Consider the following 26,949-nt stretch of genomic DNA (forward strand, 5'->3'; position numbering starts at 1 on the left):
TTTTTTAAATATACTGTTTTACAGCCATCACCACAGTCTAATTTTAGAAAATTCAACACCTAGAATGAAACCTGTACGAATTAGCACTCATTACCCTTTCCACTACAGCCCGCACCGACTTTTCTGGTATCCACCCCTCTGTTTACTGTCTCTGTGGATTTTCTTATTCTGGAAACTAATATACAGGGAGTCCTACATTGTGTTGTATTTTATGCCTGGCCTTTTCTTTTAGCATAATGTTTTCAAGATTTGTCTGTACCGTATACACAAGTGTGCAGTTCCTTTTGAGACAAACTGTATGTATGGAACTCAGACTGGGATTAAACTTAAAGTTTCCTGTGCTTCTGCTTCCTAGTGATGGGATCATGGGCACATGCCTCCATGTCCACTTTGTCCCCCCTATAATATTCCATTATATTGGATATTTAACAACAAATTTTAGTTGTTTTGCAATTGATGGACATATGAATCATTTCTATTTTTGGATATTATGAATAGTGGACGTGTGTGTACAAGTGCTTCTTTTTTATTTCTTTTTTTTTTTTTAAAGATTTTATTTATTTATTATGTATACAGTGTTCTGCCTGCAGGTAGACATGCAGGCCAGAAGAGGGCACCAGATCTCATTACAGATGGTTGTGAGCCACCACATGGTTGCTGGGAATTGAACTCAGGACCTCTGGAAGAGCAGCCAGTGCTCTTAACCGCTGAGCCAACTCTCCAGCCCCTTTTTATTTCTCATGACATTGTGTATGTGTCTGTTTATGTCCATGTGTCCATGCCACAGTGCACATGTGGGTATTAATGGACAGCTTCCAGGAGTAGATACTCCATGCTGTGTGCATGCGAGGTTGAATTCAGAAAGGGAGAACATTTCATTGAGTGAAGATATCTGGCCACGAGGGAAAGGGTTTGTTTTTTCTAATGTGTGTGTAGTTTGGGGCGGGGGTACATAGTGAGCAGTGAAAAGTAGATTGATTTCAAAATTCGAAATGAATTTGCAGCAAGAGGGATTTTGGAAAAAGCAAGTGAAATTTTTTTCTATTACTGTTAGTTGATACAGTTCTCCAGATGAACAAATAGAATGACTATTGGGGGAGGAGGTATGGAGCGGGAGGAAGAATATTTAAGAGAGCTGGCTCTCTAGGTTCTGAAGGTGAAGTTGGCACAAATGGATCACCAGAGATCAGCACCGTAGCATTGCTCGGTCCATATCTGAAGGCTTCTGAAACAGGAGCCTGGCTGATGGCACAGCGCTCAGTCTGGAGCTGAATGCCTGCCTGAGAACGGTGAAGTGGGTGCTGCAGGTACCAGAGCCCAGGAAATCTCTGGAGTTCTCCTCAAGGGAGAGTAGGGCATCCTAGGAAGAAGGTGAATTTACCTTCTCCTGCCTTTTGTTGAGTATAATATTCGCAGAAACTAGTTGGGTTTTGCTTCCAGCATGGATGACAAACCTTCCCACCGATCCCACTGGCTCACACCTCTATCTTCTCTAGAAAGACCCTCAAAAACACACCCAGAAATCGTTCTTTTACTTGTTATTTGTAGTTCTGGGGGTTGAGTCCATGGTTTGTGTATGCTGACAAGCACTCTACCAGCTGGCCACATCCCCAGCCCAGGAATCTTATCAACTGGATTTCAAAATTAGATGGCAAGTTTTCTTTTTAGTTAAATTATTTAGTCAAGCCATAGTCTTCAAAAACAGTCCCTATTGTAGTATATGAATGACATCTGGGTTATATTAATAGTAATATGTATCTCTTTTAAACTTTATTACAACATAAGCACATTACCCATCTGACATGAAATTAAATAAGTAAATACTGAGTTATTCAGAATAGCAGACTTCTGAGTGTTGTGTTATAAAATGTCAAGTGACTTGTATTTTGTGATTGTGTTCTTTTAGACTGCAGTGTAGAATCTTGGAAGTCCTCCCTCCTTTACATCAAAATGGTTTTGCTAATGGGCACATGAGCAGTGTTGATGGAGAGACTATTATCATCAGTGACAGTGATGATTCAGAAACACAAAGCAGCTCTTTTCAACAGGGGTAAGTAGTTTGTGACTTAGTGGTCAGATTGATGGTTGTCTATTGCAATGTTTCTCTTTCCTGCTTCTCCTTTTATAGTCATAACGTGTATGCCATCCATAAATAATACATTTCAACAACAGATGGTAGATGTTAAAATGTAAACCTGGTTAATTCTGCTTAGCTGAATTAACAGTTTACTTCCTGGGTGTGACAGTCCATGCCCTTGGGAGTCCCGGCAGTTGGGAGGCAGAGGTAGGCAGATCTCTGAGTTTGAGACCAACTTGGACTGTATAGTGAGTAGTCAGCCAAGGGCTACATAATGAGACCTTGTCTTGGAAAACCAAAACAAACAAAGCAGTTTGTTTCTTGTGCTGGAGATTGAACCTAGATCCTCATGGGTGCAGGCAAGCACTTTACCTATGCCTGAGATGGCTCTTCAGTAGCAGTTTCAAGTAAGCTTCATTCTTCTGTGTTCCGCTCTGTTCCTGCAACTCCAGGCAATCTCTTATTCTTCTATTGGTCCCGTTCTTTTACGCTTTCCAGAATGTCGCCTTTACTGACTGGCTTCTTTCACTTGAGCACATGCATTTGCATTTTTACTATATCTCTTTGATAAGAGCTTGTTTCCTTTTTGCATGGATAATATTGTATGATCTTAAATTATTATTTTTATTTATTTAGTTTATTGATGAATTTTATGTATACAACAACAACAAAAGAAAAGAAATCTGATCCCCACTACAGATAGTTGTGAGCCACCATGTGGGTGCTGGGAATTGAACTCAGGACCTCTGGAAGAGCAGCCAGTGCCCTTATCCACTAAGCCATCTCTCCAGCCAACATTTATTTATTATGTTTATGTGTCGGTGCATGTGTGCTACAGCTCGCCTTTGGGGGGTCATAGGATATATGGGAGCCAGGTTGTTCCCTTCCACCACATGGGTTCTGCATGTGGAACTCAGATCACTAGGTCCTTGGGGGTGCCTTTACCTGAGTCATCTCATCAACTACTTGTCAGTTACCTGCTGAAGGACGTTTGTTGCTTCTGTGTGTTGGCAATTTCAAATAAAAACGGATGTGAACATACATGGCAGGCTTCTGTATAGATGTAAGCTTTTTGCATATTTGGGTAAATATCAAGGAATATGAATGCTAGACCACATAAGAATGTGTTTAGGGTTTTTGTTACTTTTTTAAGTTTTGTTTTGTAGGTACATATGGTATGCATGCATGTGTGTGCAGGTGTGTATTCACATGATACCCAGAGGACAGCCTTAGGTCGCGTTCCTCTGCACATGCATGTGTGTGCAGGTGTGTATCTACATGATACCCAGAGGACGGCCTTAGGTCGCGTTCCTCTGCATATGCATGTGTGTGCAGGTGTGTATCTACATGATACCCAGAGGACAGCCTTAGGTTGCGTTCCTCTGCACGTGCATGTGTGTGCAGGTGTGTATTCACATGATACTCAGAGGACAGAGGACAGCCTTAGGTCGCGTTCCTCTGCATATGCATGTGTGTGCAGGTGTGTATTCACATGATACCCAGGGGACAGAGGACAGCCTTAGGTCGCGTTCCTCTGCACATGCATGTGTGTGCAGGTGTGTATCTACATGATACCCAGAGGACAGCCTTAGGTCGCGTTCCTCTGCACGTGCATGTGTGTGCAGGTGTGTATTCACATGATACTCAGAGGACAGAGGACAGCCTTAGGTCGCGTTCCTCTGCATATGCATGTGTGTGCAGGTGTGTATTCACATGATACCCAGAGGACAGCCTTAGGTCGCGTTCCTCTGCATATGCATGTGTGTGCAGGTGTGTATCTACATGATACCCAGAGGACAGCCTTAGGTCGCGTTCCTCTGCACGTGCATGTGTGTGCAGGTGTGTATTCACATGATACTCAGAGGACAGAGGACAGCCTTAGGTCGCGTTCCTCTGCATATGCATGTGTGTGCAGGTGTGTATTCACATGATACTCAGAGGACAGAGGACAGCCTTAGGTCGCGTTCCTCTGCATATGCATGTGTGTGCAGGTGTGTATCTACATGATACCCAGAGGACAGCCTTAGGTCGCGTTCCTCTGCACATGCATGTGTGTGCAGGTGTGTATCTACATGATACCCAGAGGACAGCCTTAGGTCGCGTTCCTCTGCACATGCATGTGTGTGCAGGTGTGTATTCACATGATACCCAGAGGACAGCCTTAGGTCGCGTTCCTCTGCACATGCATGTGTGTGCAGGTGTGTATTCACATGATACTCAGAGGACAGCCTTAGGTCGCGTTCCTCTGCACGTGCATGTGTGTGCAGGTGTGTATTCACATGATACCCAGAGGACAGCCTTAGGTCGCGTTCCTCTGCACATGCATGTGTGTGCAGGTGTGTATTCACATGATAGACAGAGGACAGCCTTAGGTCACGTTCCTCTGCACATGCATGTGTGTGCAGGTGTGTATTCACATGATACTCAGAGGACAGGGGACAGCCTTAGGTCGCGTTCCTCTGCACATGCATGTGTGTGCAGGTGTGTATTCACATGATACTCAGAGGACAGAGGACGGCCTTAGGTCGCGTTCCTCTGCACGTGCATGTGTGTGCAGGTGTGTATTCACATGATACTCAGAGGACAGAGGACAGCCTTAGGTCGCGTTCCTCTGCACGTGCATGTGTGTGCAGGTGTGTATTCACATGATACTCAGAGGACAGAGGACGGCCTTAGGTCGCGTTCCTCTGCACATGCCATCTGCCTTATTTTTGCAGACAGGATTTCTCGTTAGGACTTGGAGCTCATTGGGCTGGTTGGGCAGAAAGCCCTGGAGAGTTGCCCTGTCTCGCCTTTCCAGCACTGTGACTACAGTTGCAGGCCTTTGAGCTTGTACAGCAAGCAGCTTACCCACTGAGCTAGCCCCATCTCCTGTATTTAGTTTCAACCATCTTCCAGTTGTGCCTTTTTCTTTCCACCAGCAGCGAGTGAGGGCGTGTGCTCCTCAGGACTCTCACTGACCTGGGTCCTGACTGTTTTGAAGCCGGGTGGTAGTACCTCAATGCTGTCTCTATTTTCTCTTTCCTAAGCACAGCTGATGTAGAACATCTTTTCACATTTTCATCTATGTGATTTCTTTTGGAGAGGTATCTGGTCAGATCTTTTGCCCATATTTTAATTGAGTTGTACATTTTCTTGCTGTTGAGTTTTTAAGTTTGTATATATTTTGGCTAACGTGTCTCTTATAAATATTTTTTTCTTTTGATACAATGTGTTTGCAGTTTTAGAAATTTTTTCTTTTGAGACAAGGCTCACACTGTGTAGCTCTGGCTGTCTTTCTCACCTTCTATGTTTATGTTCTCACTTAGCAGTTTGCAAGTGATTTTGTTGCATCTTTATCAGTCCTTAATATTTTCTCTTCTAAAATTATGCCCATCCATGTAAGTATAAAGCAATACTTGTGATTTGATTTGAATTTCTTATTATTCTTGTTTTGTTTGTTTTGAGACAGGGTTTCTCTGTGTAACAGTTCTTACTGTCCTGGAACTAGCTCTTGAAAACCAGACTGGCCGCTAACTTAGAGATCCTCCTGCCTCTGCCACCACTGCCCGGCTAATTTGAATTTCTAATGCCGAGGTTATGAGTATCCTCTTGTGTGTTTGTTGGTCACTTGGATATCTTCTTTCTTTGGAGAAGTGTCCATTTATAGCCTCTGCCCGTTTGTTTGTTTGTTTGTTTATTTATTTGTTTATTTATTTCCTTTCCTGACCCCAGTTTTGGATATCTTAGCTTTGGACATCTTCATAATGTTTGACTCTCTTTGTTTGATTTTTAAGACAGGATCTCACTATGTAGCCCTGGCTGGACAGGAACTTGCAGAGATCCTCCTGCATCTGTCTACAAGTGCTGGAATTAAAAGTGTGTGCCTCCATGCACAGCTTATGCCATTATTCTTAAATAGCCCAACGCTCTTACAGAATGGCTAATTTTTTTTGTGCCAGAATTAGATCTTTATAAAGAACAAGAAAAAGTCATATTCTTGCTCAGATTTTGACCTTTAGACATAGCATTTTTTTAAAGACAGGATCTCATAAAATCCAGAGTGGTCTCAAATTCTATATTGAAGTCAAGGATAGCTTTGAATTAATTATAGATCCTCCTGCCTTTACATCTGAAGTGCTGGATTTACAAATAGGCATGCACCATTATGCCTAGCTCACAGCCTTTAATCGTCTTATAATTAGAACAAGATGGAGATAACACTAGCCTAGGCAAGAGGTAACACCATAGGTTAGAATTATTTAAATCTTAGGTATCTGTGAGCCCTTTTTATTAAAGTTAACTTCCTGGTTATTATTTATAGTACTAAGTAAACATTTGAACTGTGTTTTAGAAGTGGTGAGACCAATGTATGTAATTACTTGTTAGGCAGTGGGCCTAACCATTCTGTCTGTATCCAAATGCTGAAATTTATCTGTAACCACAAGCTCTCTGAAAACTGAACTAGGGAGACACTCTTGGCTAAGATATTAACAGTTAGCAATCTGAGTAAGGTGTGTCAAGTATGGGTGAGTTTGTTCTGTTGATTTTAAGATAGTGCTTCCTCTGTTCTGGGTGTCAACTGCAGATTGAAACTTTCCTCTTCTCAGAATACTTGTTACCCTGTGCTTACTTCCTGCCTGGTCACCCCGTCTATACTTCCTGCCTGGCTACTGGCCAATCAGTGTTTATTTAAAATATAAGTGATGGGGCACAAGACCATTATCCCACAGCATATAATTTTCTCCTCCTCCTCCTCCTCCTCCTCTTCTTCGTCTTCTTCTTCTCTTCCTCTTCCTCCTCCTCTTCCTCCTCTTCTTCTTCTTCTTCTTCTTTTCCTCTTCCTCCTCCTCCCTCCTCCCCCCCTCCTCCTCCTCCTCTTCTTCTTCTTCTTTTTCTTTTAAGATAGGCTCTTGCTATGTTAGTTCAAGCTACCTCAAACTTACTAACCAGTCTGGGTCCAAAGTTGGCATCCTCCTGCCTCTGTCTCTTGAGTACTGGAGTTATATGTATGATCTACCACACCTAACTTATTTCAAAATTTTACATTCACTGAATTCCTTTTATGTGATATAATCTAGCTGTCATGGTAACTGGACTGTTAGTTAGGGTGATGAGGTTTTTAGAGAGAGAGAGGGGTGTGTGTGTGTGTCACTTTGCCTCCTGACAAAGTGATTGTCTATAGGTTCTCACTGCAGCAGGCTTCTAGTGAACCTAGCTTCATCTTTTTTGTTTTTGTTTTTCAAGACAGGGTTTCTCAGTATATAGCCTTGGTTGTCTTTGAATTAGCTCTGTAGACCAGGCTGTCGAACTCACAGAAACCCACTTTTCTCTGCCTCTCTAGTGCTGGGATTAATGGTATATACCACCACTGCCTGGCTAACTTGATGATTTCTTAAAAAACAGGTTTCATATTGAAAATGCAATAGATTATTTCCAGTCTATTGAAATCTTAATTTTTCCTTTATCAACTATAAATAAATTGCTATTTGGTAGAATGTTTGTGTGTGAGAGAGAAACATTTATGTAACATATCTTGTTGTGAATAAATACAATAAACTTTCCCCAGTATCTGTGGAAGATTTCTTCCAGGAACTCACTACCACCCTTCTTGGCTGCACATGCTCAGTCAAACTCCTGATAGAAAGTGGCACAGTGTTGCATATGCATGTATTCGTTTATAGATTTCTTATCATTTCAAATGCTTTGAAAAGTAGGCATTATGCTGTAGTGTTTTGTTCAGATGAGCATCCCCCAAACCCCAAATACTTGGGTCTTTTGAGACAGGGTCTCACTATGCAGCATAGAGCGCCTTAGGTTAGATCAGGCTGACCTCGAACTTATAATGCTCCATCTCAGCCTCCCAAGTACTGGGATTGCAGGAGTACTCCACCTCTGGCCCCACATACTTTGGAGTGGTTTATTGAATCCCCTGATGTAGTGGGCTGGCTAACTGGAGCAGTGATTTAACACCATAGGTATATCTGGTGTGAGTGTGTTACTGCACAAACAGATCTGCCCTCATCAGTTCTCAGATGGTTTTCCTTGCTGGTATCGAAGTGGCAGGTCAGCAGCTGTGATGGAGATGAAGTTCAAGGAAATCTCTCCTCTGTGTCGACCTAGGCATGGAGCAGCAAGAGAGGGCAGCAATTAAAATGGACATTAGCTCTGTATTCTCCCAGTTTGGTAGGTTAGTTCACATAATAGGAATCATTTTTGTTGGGCTTTGGAGATCATACTTCCTTAGAAAGAAGGAAGTTACGATTTTTACCTCAAAGGAAGTTTCTTGAAAGGCCTGCAGCAAAGCTCCATTAACACTATTGCCACCCTCTCTGACTGAATGAGTCTCTTTCTCCTCATGGTCCTGCTTCTTGTGTTAAATGTGTACACTTTTACCTCAGGCTCTTCAGTTTTTTTCTTCCTCGGTTTCCCTGGAACTTGCTCCATATATACCAGGCTGGCCTCAAAGTCAGATTCGCCTACCTCTGCCTCCCAAGGGCTTAGATTAACGGTGTGGGCCACTACCTCCAGGCATATCTCCTAGCATTTTTATTTTAATAAAATAAAAATGACTTTTGTTATTACAATTAATATCTGATTACTGCAGGCTTTCAACTGCTGAGTGAATGGTGAATGAGTAGATAGACCTGTAACATTAGTGAGACGTTAGCTGGAGTGAGGATTGGCTGTACTGTTTGTCATCTGTATACATGTGCTTTAGCTAGACAAGTATTCTACCATTGACCTTTTTACTTTTATTTGGAGACAGGATTTCACTAAATTACCCAAAATGACCTTGACTCAATTTGTAACCTTAATCGTATGCCTTAGCCTCCTGAATAGCTGGGTTCACAGACTTAAACCACCAGGCCCAAGCTTGCTACTATGAAGAAAGTTAAAAGCGATTTTAAGAAACCTATTTTTTTTCTTTTCTTTTGAAGTACCCAGGCTAGCTTGCAACTTTCTATGTAGCTAAGAATGATGTTGAATTTCTGATCCTTACACCTCCTAGTTCCCGAGTGCTGGGATTACAGACAGCATGCCCCTATGCCCACTTTCCCTTTATTTTTCCTCATTTCTTCCCCTCCAAGTTTTCTGACATAGAGACTGGGTATAGCTCAGTTGGTAGAATACTTACTTACTAGCATGCATGTTCAATTCCCAACCACACATACACTGAAAGTGGTAGCACATGCCTGTAATCTAAACTGGGCAGGTGAAAGCAAGGCCAGGAGTTAAAAGTTACTCTCAACTATGGAATGAACTCAAAGCCAGCCCAAATCATCTGAGACCCTATCTATCTGTGTATGTATAGATATAACATTTTTAAAAAATTGGATAGCATTTCACATTGTATTAGCCAAAACACTACAAGGCATGATTGAATCTTAGGTAGGCATTTTAATTATGCATTCAGTAAAATTCCCTTGAGTGAATAAAGTAGCTGGAAATTAATAAGTAGTATTTATTATTAGCTAATACAATGTGAAACGCTATCTAACTTACAAAAATATTAGTCCAAATAAAACCACATAAGATTGTATTATAGCTGGTGTAGAGTTTATCTCCAGTCACAGTACTTGGAGGCAGAGGCAGCTTGTTCTCTGTGAGTTCAAGGCCATCTAGAGTTATAGTGAGACCCTGCTTCAAAAGAAAAAAGAAAAAGATTCTATTACTACAGTGTACAAAGAAATGAAGTCTTAAGAATCTCATGTTGGAAAATGACTAACTGATTTGGGTCTGTCCCCTCTTCTTTTTAGGAAGAAAAAAGATGCAGTTGATCCCTTATTATTCAGGTACAAGGTGCAGCCCACTAAAAAGGAAGTGTATGAGCCTGCTATCGTAAAAGCAACGCAAATCAGGTAAAACTCAATGTTTCCTTTATAGGCATCTAAAAGAGAAATAAGTAAACAAGTGGAGAATGTTGCAAATAATTGATGGTGTTTTTAAATTAAGTGTACGTTTATATATTTAAAGCAGTAATAAAATGATCCTGAGCCCCTGGTTTGAATTAGTAACTAAGTCCAAGTGGTTTCCAAGCTAATGAGTTAAGGACTTTGTTAGTAGGCTGTCTGTTACACGAAGTACGAGTGTACATCATATTCGCTGTGTTTATCTCACTGTTCTTTCTCGCTGCCCACACTGGTCCCCTTCCTCTACCCAAATAGGCCAATTCATGTTCCCATCTGTTAGTATTCAGCTGTCTGTACTGGCCCGACCTTGGGGTATCCGTCCTCAGCTGGAGCCACTAAGAGCACCACCTGCACACATTCACTATGTTTCCTTTTAAAAGGGTCCTGCCCACCTGCCATCTCTCCCTCTTTCTGTCTGTCTGTCTCTCCCTCTTCTCTTCAGCCACTCCTGTCCCCAGAGGCCGGTCTCCCCTCTCCCCTTCCTCCCTTTTCCCATTCACTTTTCCCCAATAAAAAGCCCCTCCACCTGAGCTCTGTCGCATGGCATCTCTCTCTCACATGCTGGTTTTTCTAAATTACACCACCGTTGATAGTATATACGGGCCCTTTCCCCCATGTTCACTAGTGTTTGTTTTGTTTTGGGGGGGATGTGGTGGTTGTTTGTGGGTGGGGAACAGGGTCCCACTGTGTAGTTTTGGCAGGCCTGAAACTCCTTATGGAAACCAGCCTGATCTTGCACGCAAACTCGGAGATCTGCCTGCCTGTGCTTAAAGAGCACCACAACTGCTCGTGCATTCTGTTTTCAAACACTTACTTATAATTATGTGGGGGTATGTGCACATGACTGTGGGTGCTCATGGGTACCAGAGGTGTTAGATCACCCTGAAACTGGAGTTACAGGCAGCTATGTGCCACTTGACCTGAGTACTGGGGACCAAACCTTGGCCCCAGCAAAAACAGCACATTTCCTTAACCACTGAACCCTCTCTGTCCAGCCCGTTTTGCTTTGTTTTGCTTTCTTGATGGTAGCAATATTTTCTTGGATGAATAGAACCTTGATGTAGTTTTAATACGCATTGTCATGATGGCCAAGGATATTGAACATTTTTTCATGTTTATTGACCATTTGTATTTCTTCAAAAACTGTTTAATTCAGTCACTTGTGTGTTATATATTGTATTTTTTAGTTTGTGTAGGGGTGTAGGTGTGGGGGTGTGTACTTGTGTGTATGTGGAGGCCAGTGTCATTCCTCAGAAGCCTTCTCTACTCTTGCTTTTTAAGGTTGTAATTACAGCATTTCTTCCTTTTCCCTTCTCCCTCCAAACATACCTCCCGTACACCACTCTCCACTGTTGTTCAAATTAATGGTCTCTTTTTTCTACTAATTTTTATTCTACACATATATGTATATACCTGTATATTCCTAAATATAACTTTGTTGAATCCATATAATGTTACTTGTATGTATATGTTCAAGGCTGACGATTTGGCATTGAACAACCAGTTGGTGTGTTCTTTCCTGATTTATTCAGCTGTCAGTAGTTCTTTATTACGTGTGTGTGCGCACGCGCTAAAGTGCTTAGGCACTGAAGACCTGCTTGGGCAGGAGGATTCATGTTCCAAAGAGGACATACGGAGTCAGTGGGGGAAGAGAAGGAGGGAGACAGGATGAATTGGGATGTCTGTGAGCAGCTTTAATTGAAAAGAGACTACACTTTTTATACTGTATAGTTAAATAGGTTTAAAAGGGAGACAGGCTTGTGAGCTGGTGTGGCTTGAGGTCAGTAGTTGAGGAAGCTGGCCTTGACCTTGACAAAGAAAGGGCCACAAGTTCCTCTTTCTAGAGATGAGTGGGATGACTGCCTTACCAAGCAGGTACTTTCCTCAAGCCTCCAAGGGAATGGAGACACTATCCTACAGTTTCTTAGTCTTACTATATGGACCGCTCCCACAAGGGAAGGTCCTTATGTCCCATTCTTTTCCCTTCTGATTTCTGTGTATGTATTAACTGAACTCTTGCCTTTAATGGCCTCAGGCTCTGGATCCAAATTGTAGGCTTTTCATCCCTGGGATCAGATGCATCTATCTAGTAAATCTCCAACATTCCTGTTCTTGGTGTAATTAGGAGGGTACAATGGAATTTCTGGTTCTGTGGGGTTGTTCTTTCCCCCAAAGAATTATTTTGTTTAGAGAGGCTACCATTGTACACATTTTTTATAATTTATTTTTAATTGCATTGGTGTTTTGACTGCATGTATGTCTGTTTGAGGGTGTCAGATCTTGGAGTTACAGTTGTTAGCTGCCATATGGTCCAGAAGAGCAGTGTGCTCTTAACCCTGAGCCCTCTCTCCAGCCCCCTTTGTACACATTTTTATTCTTTACCAAAGTCCCCACAAAATTTCTCAAAAGAAAAGGCATTAATATTGAGAATGATTAAAAATGAAAGTGAAAAGGTGCTGGAGAAGTGTGGTTTGTGACGTTGAAATACTGGAGCTTTGTCAAGCAGCACTGCTTGCCTGCGCCTGCGGCCTGTGCCACGTGGTTGTGGGGGGGTCAGGGAGTGGTTCTTTCTTACCACCGTGTTGGTTCTGGGAATCAAACTTGGGTTGTTATGCTTTTACGTGATCCAAAGGAAAATTAAAATTGTTTGCTTGAAACTTAATTCTCTTTAATTTTTATCTCTCTAATTATTTGACTGTTGTATGAGGTTTAAATACAAAGGGCTTTAAATTTTGTTAGGATCGCTATTCAGTTTTGCTTTATCCATGTGAATTATTGATTAGTTGATGTTATGTCTTAACTAATCATTTTTGTTTTAATTTTTTGTCAGTTTTGATTTTTTTGTTTTGTTTTGTTTTTAGAGACAGGGTTTCTCTGTAGTTTTGAAGCGTGTTCTGGAACTCACTCTGTAGACCAGGCTGGCCTCCAACTCAGAGATCCACCTGTCTGCCTCCCGAATGCTAGGAGTAAAGGCGTGCGCCACCATCACCCAGCTTCAATTTTATTTTTTTTTCTTTTCTTGTTGTTTTTTAAGGCATTTTAGTTTTTGTGCGTTGATATTTTGCCTGCATGTGTGTGTGAGGGTGCCAGATCCACTGGAACTGTAGTTACAGACAATTGTGTGCTGCTGTGTAGGTATTGGGAATTGAACCTAGAACCTCTGGAAGAGCAGTCAGTACTCTTACAATCTTAATTTTTAAAATAATAAAATTTTCCTACTTTCTTGTGGTTTTTTATTTTGAGTTTTGTTTTGTTTATTTTTCGAGATGGTTTCTCTGTAGCTTTGGAGCCTGTCCTGGAACTAGCTCTTGTAGACCAGGCTGGCCTCGAACTTACAGAGATCTGCCTGCCTCTGCCACTCAAGTTCTGGGATTAAAAGCATGCTCCACCACTGCTCGGCCTTATTTGTATTTTTAAACAACAAATACATACAATGTTTTTGTAGTAGGCTTTATAATTGATACGCTCAGGTTTTCTAAGTTCTGGCATATTCCCCGTCTGTAGAGTTTCTAATAAGGTCTACTAAGTTCCTTTAGAGGATGAGTATTCTCCCCTGTGTAAGTCCTTTCCTGGGCTTAAACGTCATGTTTTAACTTGAAGTAAAGATGAGTGGACTTAGGGTGAAGTGTGTGACTCCACAGTCCACACCGCAGCTTTCAGGACAAGGCTGTCCTTTTTTTTCCTTTGCTTTGTTTTGTTTGATGTTTGATTTTTCTTTTAAATTTGGTTGTTTTTTTTTTTGGAGGGTGGGGGAAGAGGTTGCAAAGATGAGGGCCAGTTTGAGGGACCAGGAGATACCTGGGATCGGAATGCACAATGTGAAATCCACAAATAATCGGTAAAGGTTAAAAAAATTTAAGCCATATTTTAAATTTGTAGTGATTATGGAGTTCTAAATCACGTGTACTAATTCTACCCTTTTTCCTCCATCAGTCGGAGAAAACACCTATTTTCTCGTGATAAACTAAAGCTTTTTCTGAAGCAACACTGTGAACCACAAGATGGAATCATTAAAATTAAGGTAATGAAAATAGTGAAATTATTTATCAGGAAGAAATAAAAATAGCAATTGTATAGTGCTATAAATTCGTAATATTGCCAAAATATTTCAAAGATGGCTAAAATAGCTCTCATTTTATCTGAGGAACTAATTTTTAGTCCCTTTTAAGTGTATTTTTGTTGAATTAAGTTTTGTTTTTAGAATTTTTAGGTGGCTCAGTTACTACCACTTTTTAATGATATAGATGGTCAACCAAGACAGGTGAAAACAGGTGGAGAACTGAAAAGTTGCACCATCAGTTAACTGCTTTCTAACGGCGTGAATCTGCCTCACAGAGAAGAGATGAATTCAGAATAATGCTAAATAAATGCTGACGTAAGAGAGCTAACCACAGGCGCCTAGACCAATAGTAAGCCAGTGTATATTAGATTAGAGGGAAAATAAAGCTGTGTGTACCAGAGACTCGCCTTAAACTTACGACCCTCCAGCCCTCTCCTCCTAAGTGCTGTGTTACAGGTGTGTCTCCATATGTGGAGTGGGGTTTGAATTTAGGGCTTCATATGTGCTGAGCAAGCACTTAGCAACTGAACTGCATCCGCAGCCCTGAAAATCAAGATTTTAGAGACCTTCTATTGTGCATTAAATAAAAAGTCAAAAATGGTAAAATTGATTTTTTAATGTGAACTATTTAAATCATCCTGCATTCAAGAAGAAACCACTCTGCTGCTCGTGTGGAGTCTGCGTTCTCAAAGGCAGGATGGCAGGAGTCCTAGTAGAGTCCAGTGTGAAATGTAATGGGCTGCTGAGTTATTAGAATGGTCAGAATCAACGGTTTTAGATGCTAAATCTTGTGTTCTACCAATAAAATAAACAAATTGTCTAGTAGAACTCTTCTTGCTTTGTTAATATCAACATTTTTGTAGCTTTGCTTTCCTGAAACTCTTGTGAATGGCTTTTTTCTTTGAGGTAAAAAAAAATTATAATCTGTCCATTAAACCGAATTAAATCAGGCTGCTCAGGTTAAGAGCTCTGACTACTCTTCCAGAGGTCCTGAGTTCAATTCCCAGCAACCACATGGTGGCTCACAGCCCTCTGTAATGAGATCTGGTGCCCTCTTCTGGGGTGCACGCACACATGCAGGCAGAACACTGTATACATAATAAATAAATCTTTAAAAAAAACTTTACACTGGGCAGTGGTGGCATATGTCTTTAATCCCAGCACTTGAGATGCAGACAGAGACAGAGAACTCTCTGAGTTCAAGGGCAGCCTGGTCTACAGAGCAAGTTCCAAGACAGGCTCCAAAGCTACAGAAAACCCTGTCTTGAAAAACCAATACATACATACATGAATAAATAACTTAAGTCATTGTCCAGTCCTGAAAAAATAATCCATATGTTCAGTAGTTGGAAGATGGCTGAGACAGATTTACTGTGAGCTAGGTGGAAGTAATCCTACTGAGAAGACTGAGGCAGAGGAATTACACATGGGAGATTAATCTGGAATGTATCGAAGCATTATATTATGTTTTATATGCTAAACAAAAACAAAATACAGGGGTTTTTTTAAATGTCAAGTGTATGACTTGAATATAGCCAGGAATGGTGGTGCATGCCTGTAATTTCAGCACTCGGGAGGGAGAGGCAGGCCTGAATTCAAGACCAACCTCGTTTAAATAGCAAGTCAAGGCTAGTTAGAGGTCCGTAGTGAATAAAAACCAGAAAAACTGAGGCAAAGCAGATTCAAACAAAACAGTGCCCTATAGAGATGGCTCATTGTTAAGAGCTAATTACTGCTCTTGCAGAGGACCTGAGTTTGGCTCCCAGAATGCACACTGGATATTTACAACTGCCTAACTCCAGCTCCAGGGGGATCCAGTGAGGTACCTGCCCTCAAAGGTACACTCACACACACACCAGTATTAAAAATTAATATAAAAACCAGATTATATTGAAATAGTTTTTAGTATTGAAAAATCTGTAGAAACTTTATTGATATTTTCTGGTATGGTGGTTTGGTTTTGTTAGACTGAGTCTCGGGTAAGTGGACCTTACTCGACTCAGCCAAGAATGACCTTGAACTGATCCTCTTGTCCTACCTTGTAAATGCTGGGATTACAGGCATGTGTCACAGTATTCAGTTCATGGCGAACTTCCGTGTCCTTTCTGGTTGGTATCTCTCTGCTGAACTATTTAAAGTAAAAGAGACTACATAAATCAGCTACATAATGGCTTAATTTTTATAGCATTAATAGTGGTCATATGACATTTGAGCATGCTGCATACAGTCCACTGATGTGTTGTTCCTATACCCTGTGTGTTTTTAATGAAGGCATCATCTCTTTCAACATACAACATAGCAGAGCAAGATTTTTCTTATTTCTTCCCTGATGATCCACCTACATTTATCCTTAGTCCTGCTAACAGACGAAGAGGAAGACCTCCCAAACGATTATCTCTTGGTCAGGTAGGTGAAAAAAGGCCAAACGACCCTTTAGCTGTTAATAAAGCAGCACTTACAATCAAGGACATGCTTGGTTCCTGTTACACCTAACTCTGTAAGATGACTGTTTACTTCCTACGAGAAAATTTGAATGGATGCCTTTTTTTTTTCTTTTGGTTTTTCGAGACAGGGTTTCTGTGTGGCTTTGGAGCCTGTCCTTGAACTTGCTCTTGTAGACCAGGCTGGCCTCGAACTCACAGAGATCTGCCTGCCTCTGCCTCCCGAGTGCTGGGATTAAAGGCGTGCGCCACCACCACCTGGCTGAATGTATGCTTTCTTGACAACTGCTCAGCATTAAGATTTGTGAAGTTTCCAGTGTGGATTAAACATTCTCATACCAAGGTAGGAACAAGTGGACAGGCAATTACTAGGGAAAAACAAATGTGATGAAAAACTCAGGAAATAAGCTGTAAGGTTGAAGTATCCAGAGCAATTCTGACCAGAGGACTTGAAGGACACAGAAGAGTTCTCGGTGTGGGGTTTAGAATAAGAATGGCCTCTATAGGCTCGTGTATGTGAATGTTTAGTCCTCAGGAAGTGGTGACTAAGACTTCCAAAGCCCAGGCCAGGTCCAGTGTCTGAGCCTGTGGATCTGGACATAGCTCTCAGCTACTTCTCCAGATTCTGCCTGCTTGCTGCCATGTTTCCTGCCTAGAACAGTGACTACGACACTCAGCATAGGGCAGAAGGGTGGGAAGGGTACTTGAGGTATGAACACAGTTGTGAGACACTCAGGGCTTTTCATTTGCAGTCTTCGTAGTTCATATAGCATGGCAGTCTGTAAATACACAGAGAGATAAAATGGGCAGTGAGGCAGAATATGTATTTTTGAGGCTGCAATTTGTAAATAGAATGGTTCTAGTATCCAGTTTGCTTATGTAGTTACTGAAAATAGACTTGAACTATTAAGAGGTAGCCTAAATCCAAGCAAATAGCAATTTACTGCTGTTTCAAGGTATGTAGTGAGAGACCTAGAATGCAAGGTAAATCTTCTCTAAGAAATTTCAGAGTGGAAAGGGAAGGTCAGTGTAAGATGAAAAATGTGACTTCCCAACTTGCCTTTATTCCTTTCAGCAATAAGAATTTTCCTTTGTCAGGTCACTGTCATTTCCCAACCCTGGAAGTGTCTGAGAGCAAGCTAACTAATGTGTGCAGCTCTCAGCAGTGGGAGGAACGCTCTTGGATTCTCCTGGTCCTGGGCTGCTGACTAGAGGCTGTGATGAAGTAGTGCTTTACAAGCCAGCTTCCTCTGCCTCTGATGCTCATCTGAGGAACACGGGAAGTGTAGCTACCCTTGTCACTCTTCCCGTACTTTCTCTGTCCTTGGGGGTGAAAACTTTCTTCAGATAATCTTCAACATAGTGACCAGTTAGTTACTTTTATTTCCCAACTCTGGTTCAGTTGTAATTATCTTTCTCAGCTGTTTGCAATTTCCACTTTGGGATTTAGCCAAATTTTGAGATTTGAAAGGTATCTCTTAGAATATTGAACTTTAGCTGTTAAAACAGTTCTTATATTTTACTTCTTAAGATCTGACTTCCTAGATAATATAGCCATGAGGAAAAGGACTAGGTCTGTCCTGTTTATCACTGTGATTTAGCACTGGCCTAATGCATAGCAGGTACTCAAATATTAAAATGAATTGTATGCTTTGTTAGATTATAGTATAAAGCAATACATGCATATTAAGGAGATGGGTGTGGTACAAAGGAGAGAGGCAGGATGATCACAGCAAGTCCAAGGCAGCTCGGCTTGTATAGAAAGTTCCAGGCCAGCAAAGAAGCTACAGAGCAAGAATCCTGTTCCAAAATGAAATAAAAATTTGGTATTGCTTAATATTGACCAATCGTTATGTCTTTCATATTTGATGTTTGTATCATCTAGTTTATAAAGTAATCTTAAGAATGTTTCATATATATATATATATGGCTCTTGAAATATATATTTTCAGTTATTTTTCTAATTCATGTAAGTTTTGGAATTGACTCATGTTGTAGATATTACTACGATTAGAATTATTAAATGTGCATTTATAGCAGATTCAGAACTCATTTTAGTATTTTGGAAAGGTATAACTGGCCAGGTGGTAGCAGCACACACATTTAATCCCAGCACTTCGGAGGTAGAAGCAGGTGAATCTGCGAGTTCCAGGATAGTCAGGGTTGTTACACAGAAAAACCCTGTCTCAAAAAAAAAAAAAAAAAAAAAAACAAGAAAGAAAGAAAGAAAGGAAAGGTATGTTTTGTTTTGTTTTGTTTTGTTTGTTGCTGTGCTGACCATCGATTCGATCCCAGGGTTTGGGTCGCTATGTGTTAGTCAGGACTCTACCACTGTAGCACACCCGCAAGTCCTGGTGGGGGCTTTTGGGAGAACGTGTGATTTACCACTTGTTTCTTGGTTTATTTTTTAGGAAGACTACATTGTTAGTAAACAGACTATTACAGGTTGTCGGAACAAAGCCACTAAAGAAAGAGACAAGCTTTTGAAACAAGAAGAAATGAAGGCACTAGGTGAGTTTTAACATTCTCCTAAACCCTATTTAAGGACAAGAAAGAATGTTTATTTCTCTGGGCCCAAGTGAGGAATATTTCTGAATGATATATCTATCTTTTTTTTTTAGTTTTAGAATTATAAGCTTCCTCCCTCCAGATAACTGCCATTTTTTTTCTAAATGAGACTTATCATCTCTTCAAATATACCGTATTCCCAAGTAGACTGCTTAAAGCTAAGTTGAGCTGAAGTGATTTCAGGATTTAGAAGCTGTTGGAGGTCATTATATCTGAGTTCTCTATATATAGCCTTTACAAAACTGCCTCCCATGAGAGTTCTAGATGAATCCATTGGGATTGGGAGGGGGGGTGTGGTTCTGTATCCTAACAAGTGGATTATTTGATTGTCGTTCTTTGTATGTGTTCTAGTGTCTTTGCTTTCAAAGGCAGGATACGTTTGTTCTGGTGTGGGTAGCTTATTGTTTAATCCATTATCTACTAGCTTTCTAGTTCTTCAAGAACTTGAGTCTCCACTAATTTCATTTAACCTAAAACCTAAATTAGATTTTTTTTAAAAAAAAAGCCAAATGTCTGTTTTTGTCTGTATACAGTTTTAAATTTGACCTTCCCCACAGCTTTTGAAAAGGCTAAATTAAAGCGAGAAAAAGCAGACGCTTTGGAAGCAAGAAAAAAAGAAAAGGAAGATAAGGAGAAAAAGAGGGAAGAGCTGAAGAAAATTGTGGAAGAAGAGCGACTAAAGAAAAAAGAAGAAAAGGAGCGACTTAAAATAGAGAGAGAAAAGGTATTCACTGGCGTCTGCATAAGATGTAATTCTTACCTGTAATATAAATTTGCATATTTAAGTGCATGGCTGATTTTTTAAATTAAATGTTTTTACCATCTTTATTCACATTGCTTCTGAGTCTGTGCATAGAACACTGATTTAAAAAGTTGTTTATGTCTCTTTTGCATCAGAAAATGTAGTGACTGTTTTAAGGGTCACACATTCCTGTCTACTTGGCACTTCACAGTCATTCGCAGTCATCTGTGTGTAGTTACAGCTCCAGAGGATTTTGTTTGCTTGTTTTTGAGACATGTAGCCTAGACTAGCCCCACATTTGCTCAGTGCCAAGGACAACCTTGAATTCCTGCCAGTACCCCCAGGTACTGGAATTACAAATGTATGCCACCAAGCTTTGTTTTATGTGGTGTTGAGGATGCAGCCCAGGATGTGTTGACTACTAGCCGAGCTCCCAGCCTCAGTGTTTATTAGCTGTTCTCGAGTCCTGTTGATACTGACTAATAAATGTCTTCTAATAATTTTTATTAACCTTTTTTGTTAGGAAAGAGAGAAATTGCGTGAAGAAAAGAGAAAATATATGGAGTACTTAAAGCAGTGGAGCAAACCCAGAGAAGATATGGAATGTGATGACCTTAAGGTATGAGCGTGCGGTGTCCGACACAGATGTGTTTAGTTTGTTCTGTGTGGCTTTGCTGCCAAAATGCTTGGTTGAGCTGAGCATGGTGATGCATTTAATCCAGCAATGGGGAGTTAGAGGCAGGTGGGTGCATTTCTGTGAGTTTGGGGCCAGCCTGGTCTACATACTGAAACACTATCTCAGAAAGAAAATTTTTGGTGGATTATTTTTTTTCTTCAGTGCGATGGGTGTCACTGTGTAGTCCGGGCAGCCTGGGTCTCCCCTCCGTCTGTGTCACTCTAGTGTAAGTAGACCCCCAGCTGAGACATACTTTTTCCTCATATTTAACTGAAGTGAAGCAGCCTGTTGTACAGATGTTCACTCTTAGCTTTCCAGGGTTGCTGTTTTTATAGCATGAGTTCACAGTGGTGGCTGGTCTACCGAAACAACTGGTCAGTCTTTGTGATATCTGACATACAATAACTGCTGTAGCCAGGCATGCATTTAGGTTTATTAGAGGGTAAGAGAATAATAATTATGGTTTTTTTTTCGGAAATATTCTAAAAGTATCTAAAAATTCTCATTCACTTCAGTTTATACAGAAGCATTCTAAGTCAGTGGGTAGTCAGTTGTCCTCTGTATTACAAGGTTCACATTGGCGATACCTGCACAGTTAGTCTGTCTTCAGAACCTGAGCGTGATGGAAGACACTTCCACCTACGGCTGTTTCTTTAGGTAGAGGAAATGCCCTTTCCTCCTAGTTCCTTCCTATGGGCTGTGGTTTAGTAAAACCAAGTTCCTAAGTAAGTGTGGTAAACACCGGGGGTGAGGACCACTAGTGCGCGCGGGACAGCTTTACTAGTCAAGAGTGTGTTAGGCTGTGCACCCCTTTAGCTTTCTTGCACCTGGTTCGAATATTACAAGGACTGTTTAACCTTGCAGGAACTTCCGGAACCAACTCCAGTGAAAACTAGACTACCTCCTGAGATCTTTGGTGATGCGCTGATGGTTCTGGAGTTCCTTCATGCATTTGGGGAACTCTTTGATCTTCAAGATGAGTTTCCTGAGGGAGTATCCTTAGGCAAGTACTCAATCACCTGTTGCCGCACTGCAGTTTACCCTGCCGTTTAGAGACTCCCATGTGACCGCAGTGAGAGTGCCTAGAAGTGGGGCCCTGAAGGCTTGACTAACTAGTTGTTAAGATGCCATGTGTGCAGACTTTCTTCATGGACCTCCCACTAGGAAACATAAGCCGCTAGCTAGGCTGAGAACCACTATAGACTGCCTAGAGCTCAAGGGCTGGAGAGTAGACCTTCTGAGTAAGGACTGGCATGTGAGAGTTTAAAGACAGATATTGTCTGCTTCTAATTTAGGACTGATTTACCTGTGTATTTAAAAGCACTATATAAACATTTATAATAGAGTTCAATATAAAAAGGGGGTTGAATCAAATTTTAAATTTTTATCTAATAAATTTTTCTAAGGTGCATGTAGAAAGCCTTCAAGATGGAATTGCATTATCATTCTTACTTTAATAAGAGTACATTGACCAATTGGGTTTTCAGATTCTTCAGTTTCTCTTTATGGGCTAAGTTTAAGGCATGAAGCATTATGCCTTATGAATCAAGAGCATTTTAGGTAAAATAAATTAGAGAAGAAACATTTAATACCTACACAATATTAGGATTAAAACAATAATGGTAATTACCTCTCCTGTACACTATTGGGTAAACAACATCCCACATAGCTCTCATGAACAGTGGGACCAATTTGCTTTATTTATATTTGTTTATTTTGATTTTGAGACAGTATTACTGTATAGCTCTGACTGGCTCAGAGCTTCCTGTGTACTCAGGTAGAACAATCTGCCTTCATCTGTGGCAGTCCTGCCCCTACCTCCAAACGTTAGCAATATATATCACCACATCCGTTGAAAATTGTATGTTTTTACATGTAGTTAAGGTTGTGCTTCGGCTTTAAATTAGATGTTATATTGGTCCAGATGTTATATTTTGGGTTTCTTAGCACACCGACTTTGACTTATTTTTCTGTGTTGAAATCATAATTTATTTTGGTTTAGATAATAGGTGGATCTACTCTCATAAGCAAACACGTAGGAGAACACTTGCATAGGCTGATGTTGGTTGATTGTTTATTATTTTCCAGTGGAGTTGTTTTTCAGTCATGACAGAACTTTAAATTCCTTTTAAACGTTTTATTCGCAGAAGTGTTAGAGGAAGCTCTTGTAGGAAATGACAGTGAAGGCCCACTGTGTGAATTGCTTTTTTTCTTCCTGACTGCAATCTTCCAGGCCATGGCTGAAGAAGAGGAGGAAGTAGCCAAAGAGCAGATAACTGATGCTGACACCAAAGGTCAGAGTTCAGAATCATTGCTCATTGAACTGGTAGCGTTGTAGTAAAACTGGATTTGATGATTATTAGATCGTGATTATTAGGAAATACAGGAATTCAGTTTATCTGATGCTAAGTCATATTATGCTAACAATGCATTATCAGTTGTCTCTAAAACTTAACATTGGTGCAGCCTGCTTCTGACAGCCTTTGAGGCACTTTCCCTGAGTTGTCTTCCTTTTTATTTCGTCCTCATTCACATTTCCCCTTGTAATTTTGAAGCATCTCACTGACTGTGTTGGGAAAACTTATACTCTCATTACTACTTTCAACTATAGCACTATTGCTAATTTTATTTATTGTAAATCTGACGCTTTTTACACTGACATTTGGAGGAAAAGTTTTTACCTTGATAGTTTGAATAGAAATTTTGTTCTTTAAACTCTATGCTTTTAAATACCCAAGGTCCATATATAGTGTGTTAACATAGCAAAGCTTTCTTGTAGGAAACCTTTGGAAAACATCTAGACATGCTCAGAAGTACTGGATTGGTCCGGCTGTCTAGTCCACTTCCATTCTCAGATGCACACTTCCTTTTACTTTCTTAATAAACTGTCTCTATTTCTACCACTTAAACAGTATGTGTGGATACGATTACCTAGTCTCACACCACCTCACAGCGGGCATGGGAGAGCACTCCCACAATGCCAGCACTTGGGAGGTAGAGGCAAGAGGATCAGAAGCTGCTCAGGGTCATCCTCAGCAACACACCGAACTCAATACTGATTTGCCTCCCTGAGTAATATTCTGTGGATACTGCCACACACGAGATTATGGACTAGGAGCTTGGTTAAATAATGCTTCAGCCTGCTTTGCAAACATCTTCATTAGGAAGTCATCCTGGGAGGTATCTCAACAGCAGAGCGTTGGTGCACAAAGACGAGACTTCCTCCAGTCCGGTAGATTTTTTTGTCCCTGGATAGATAGTTTGAGTTCTGTGCCTAGGGAATGGATCAAGAAGATATTGGTAAATACGTACCAGTGTCGTCTGCCTCTGCCTGTGTGGTGTGGGTTGAACTGAAATGTATTCTCCAGCGTAAGGCTGATCACCGTATGTTCCATATCAAGGTAGTTTTAGCAGTTCTGTTTTCACCCTAGGTAATAAAGTCAATCGAGTGAAAATAGTCAGATAGCCATTGTGTTGTTTTAGCCAGGAACATTTCATAGCTGTTGGTAACACAATACATAAAGCTGTGTTTAGTCCAGCTTTTTTTTTTTTTTTTTTTTTTTTTTTTTTTTTTTTTTTTTGGCTTTTTCGAGACAGGGTTTCTCTGTGGCTTTGGAGCCTGTCCTGGAACTAGCTCTGTAGACCAGGTTGGTCTCGAACTCACTTTAGTCCAGCTTTTAAGAGAGCTGTTGTTTTGCCCTTTTGGAAGCTCTACGGCAAAAATAAAAGTGGGTCTGGCATGATAGCTTAGGTAAGTTTAGCTAGCTAAGATGAGCTTGGTTAGATGAAAACACTTGCTGTGCAGGCCTGATGAGCAGCATTGGACCCCTAGGACCCATGGAATAAACATCCAAAGAACCATCATCCAAAGAAGTTTTCCTCTGATCTCTACATGCGTGCCTGCACTCTTACACACACACACACACACACACACACACACACACACGTAATAAAAAATTTTTTCAAAAAGGAAGTAGAATGGAAAAGAAATGGTATGGAAAAAAATCGGTTAATGCGAGGAAAAAATAGAAAGCTGGTGTTTGTGTTGCCAGTTTTTTCTATTAAGGATTTGCTTGGTCTGAGATATATATATATATTAGACAGTATATGAATAGACAAGAGGGAGGAATTGGGTTAGTTTGTTGTTGTTCTATTTTTATTTTATTTATTTTATTTTATGTGCATTGGTATTTTGCCATAGGTGTCAGTTACCCCCGAACAGGAGTTACAGGCAGTTGTGAGCTGTCATGTGGGTGCTGGGAATTGAATCCTGGTCCTCTGGAAGAGCAGCCAGTGCTCTTAACTGTGAGCCGTCTCTCCAACCCCTGGTCTATACTTTCCTATAGCTCTCTTCCTATACAGAACAATCTCAGATACAAAAATACAATACAGAGTTGATTTTTGGGTAAATGCTCGATACAAAATAAAGGTTCCATTTGAAAATATAAATGTTGGAAATTGGAAAACAGCATGGTATTTCCGCCCCCCCATCTTCCCCCTGCTGTTGTTACTAGTCAAGATATACGGTTCAGCGATGGCAGCTGTCCCTCCCATCTCAATAACAGAAAAGCTTTCTACAGACTTTCTGAAAACAGTGGAATGGAATTAATTTCTACTTTGACTGATCTTACCAAGAAGGTATTTCCTGCAGGGAATACCTGAAGGTATTTCTGATAAACATGAAATTAAGCAGAAAAAAAATAGAATCTTACATAGTGGTGAGAAAACTCAAATTCAGTAAGGTTATTTACTGCCAATCATAGATACAGTGGGTGGTGCAAGTCATTGTGTTACTTTATACTCAAAGCATTTCCCATGCATGCAAAGAAGCAGAGATGTAACTAAAAGACATATGGCTAATAAGAATGTGATGGACAAGTTCAGGCAGTCTGATCTATAACCCCATGATAACTGTATTATATTATCTCGAAACAGATAGCAAAGTTAAAAGACTAATCATTTGTCCTCTTAGTATTTCCCATAACTAATTTCATTAGCCCTTGGGATCCTTGCTTTTATATCAAATCTCTAAAAATTTGTGCACTAACCATATCAGTTCCTATATCTCTGCCTTTAGCTTTTGTTGCTGTTGCTGCTCTTCTGAGATAGAATCTCTTGTATCCCATGTTGGCCTTGAACTTGTTATGTAGTAGAGGTTGACCTGCTCCACAGTGTTACATGCTGGGATCACAGTCATGTTCTACCATGGCCAGTTTGTTGTCTTTGATATACACACACACACACACACACACATATACACATATACATTCTTTGGAGGACAAGAGCATCCTCATTAAATAGAAAAGTTGTGGGTTTTTTTTTTTCCTGGGATATCATTACTACTGAGTGTTGGAATAGTATGTGCCTCTCTCTACTAGACTCTTTCTACAACTGTCTAGTAAGGGGCTAAAGAGATGGCTCAGAGGTTAAGAGCATTGACTGTTCTCCAACCACATGTTGACTTATAACCGTGTGTAATGAAATCTGGTGCCCTCTTCTGGCATGCAGGCACACATGCCATTAGAACAAGAACACTGTATACTAAATAAATTTTTAAAATATGATCTGGTAAAGCTAGATGTGGTGGCATAGCCTTAAATCCCAGCTCTTGGGAGGCAAGAGATGGGAGGATCTCTGTGAATTCAAGGTCGGCCTGGTCTACAGAGCTCAGTGCTAGGACTACGTAGACAGACCCTGTCATAAACTGCCATCCCCCCCCCCAATCAAATAAGTATAACTACTTCGTACAGTTATACTGGATACAGTTCAGCCAGGTGATACTGAAAAAATTCTAAAGAGGTGCTTGGAATTCTCTAGAATGCAGTATAATAGATCGTACAATTTAAGAGTACATGTTGTTGAGCTGGAAAAGATGGCTCAGCAGCTAAGAGCACTGGCTGCTCTTGCAGAAGACCCTGGTCTGAATCCCATCACCCACATAGAGGCTAACAATTGTCTGTAACTCCAATTCTAGGGGATCTGGCCCTCCTCTTCTGACTTCCTTCAGCACTTGTACATACATGGTACACAGGTGTACACTAAGGTGAAAATACGTTCATAAATTTTTAAATATAAATGCATATTTTTAACATTTTTAATGTAATACATTAAAAACAATCATTCTGTTAATGGTTCATTTCTTAAGGCCTCTTTAGCCTTTGTTCTGATTTCCTCTAGATAAATGGTAGATGTTGGACATGATTAATACCTTCTGAGAAGGAGATCTAGCACACTTGTGTGACTCTGTCTAGTAATGTGGGTTATCATAGTGCCTACTAGTGTTAAATTTGTTGTGGCTATATATATATATGTATATATGTATGTGAAATTCTAGGTCTTGTATTTCCCTGGTAGGAAAAATACATTGTCTGTCATTGGGGTCTGGTAGGTGTGAGCTGGGCATTTGCAGTAATTTAATCTGGGAACTCTGTGTGGTCCTGTTTATGCTTTGTATCTTAACTTCACCAGTAACTGTGATCAGATTTGACCCCAG

At 40.6% G+C, this 26,949-nt stretch overlaps 1 protein-coding gene across 3 annotated transcripts in view; it reads left to right on the forward strand.

Moving 5' to 3' along the window:
* Baz1a (bromodomain adjacent to zinc finger domain 1A) overlaps positions 1 to 26,949 on the forward strand; it is a 75,930-nt gene that overhangs the window by 21,868 nt on the left and 27,113 nt on the right. For all 3 annotated transcript variants that reach the window (XM_075947441.1, XM_075947439.1, XM_075947440.1), the window contains exons 4-12: positions 1,907 to 2,050; positions 9,817 to 9,918; positions 13,903 to 13,990; positions 16,301 to 16,435; positions 18,882 to 18,981; positions 19,596 to 19,762; positions 20,304 to 20,399; positions 21,321 to 21,459; positions 22,604 to 22,750. In XM_075947441.1, the coding sequence (XP_075803556.1) occupies positions 1,907 to 2,050; positions 9,817 to 9,918; positions 13,903 to 13,990; positions 16,301 to 16,435; positions 18,882 to 18,981; positions 19,596 to 19,762; positions 20,304 to 20,399; positions 21,321 to 21,459; positions 22,604 to 22,750 (1,118 nt within the window). The remainder of the gene's footprint in view (positions 1 to 1,906; positions 2,051 to 9,816; positions 9,919 to 13,902; positions 13,991 to 16,300; positions 16,436 to 18,881; positions 18,982 to 19,595; positions 19,763 to 20,303; positions 20,400 to 21,320; positions 21,460 to 22,603; positions 22,751 to 26,949) is intronic.

This window comes from Microtus pennsylvanicus, chromosome 14, assembly GCF_037038515.1.
Source record: "Microtus pennsylvanicus isolate mMicPen1 chromosome 14, mMicPen1.hap1, whole genome shotgun sequence".
Classification (NCBI taxonomy): Eukaryota; Metazoa; Chordata; class Mammalia; order Rodentia; family Cricetidae; genus Microtus; species Microtus pennsylvanicus.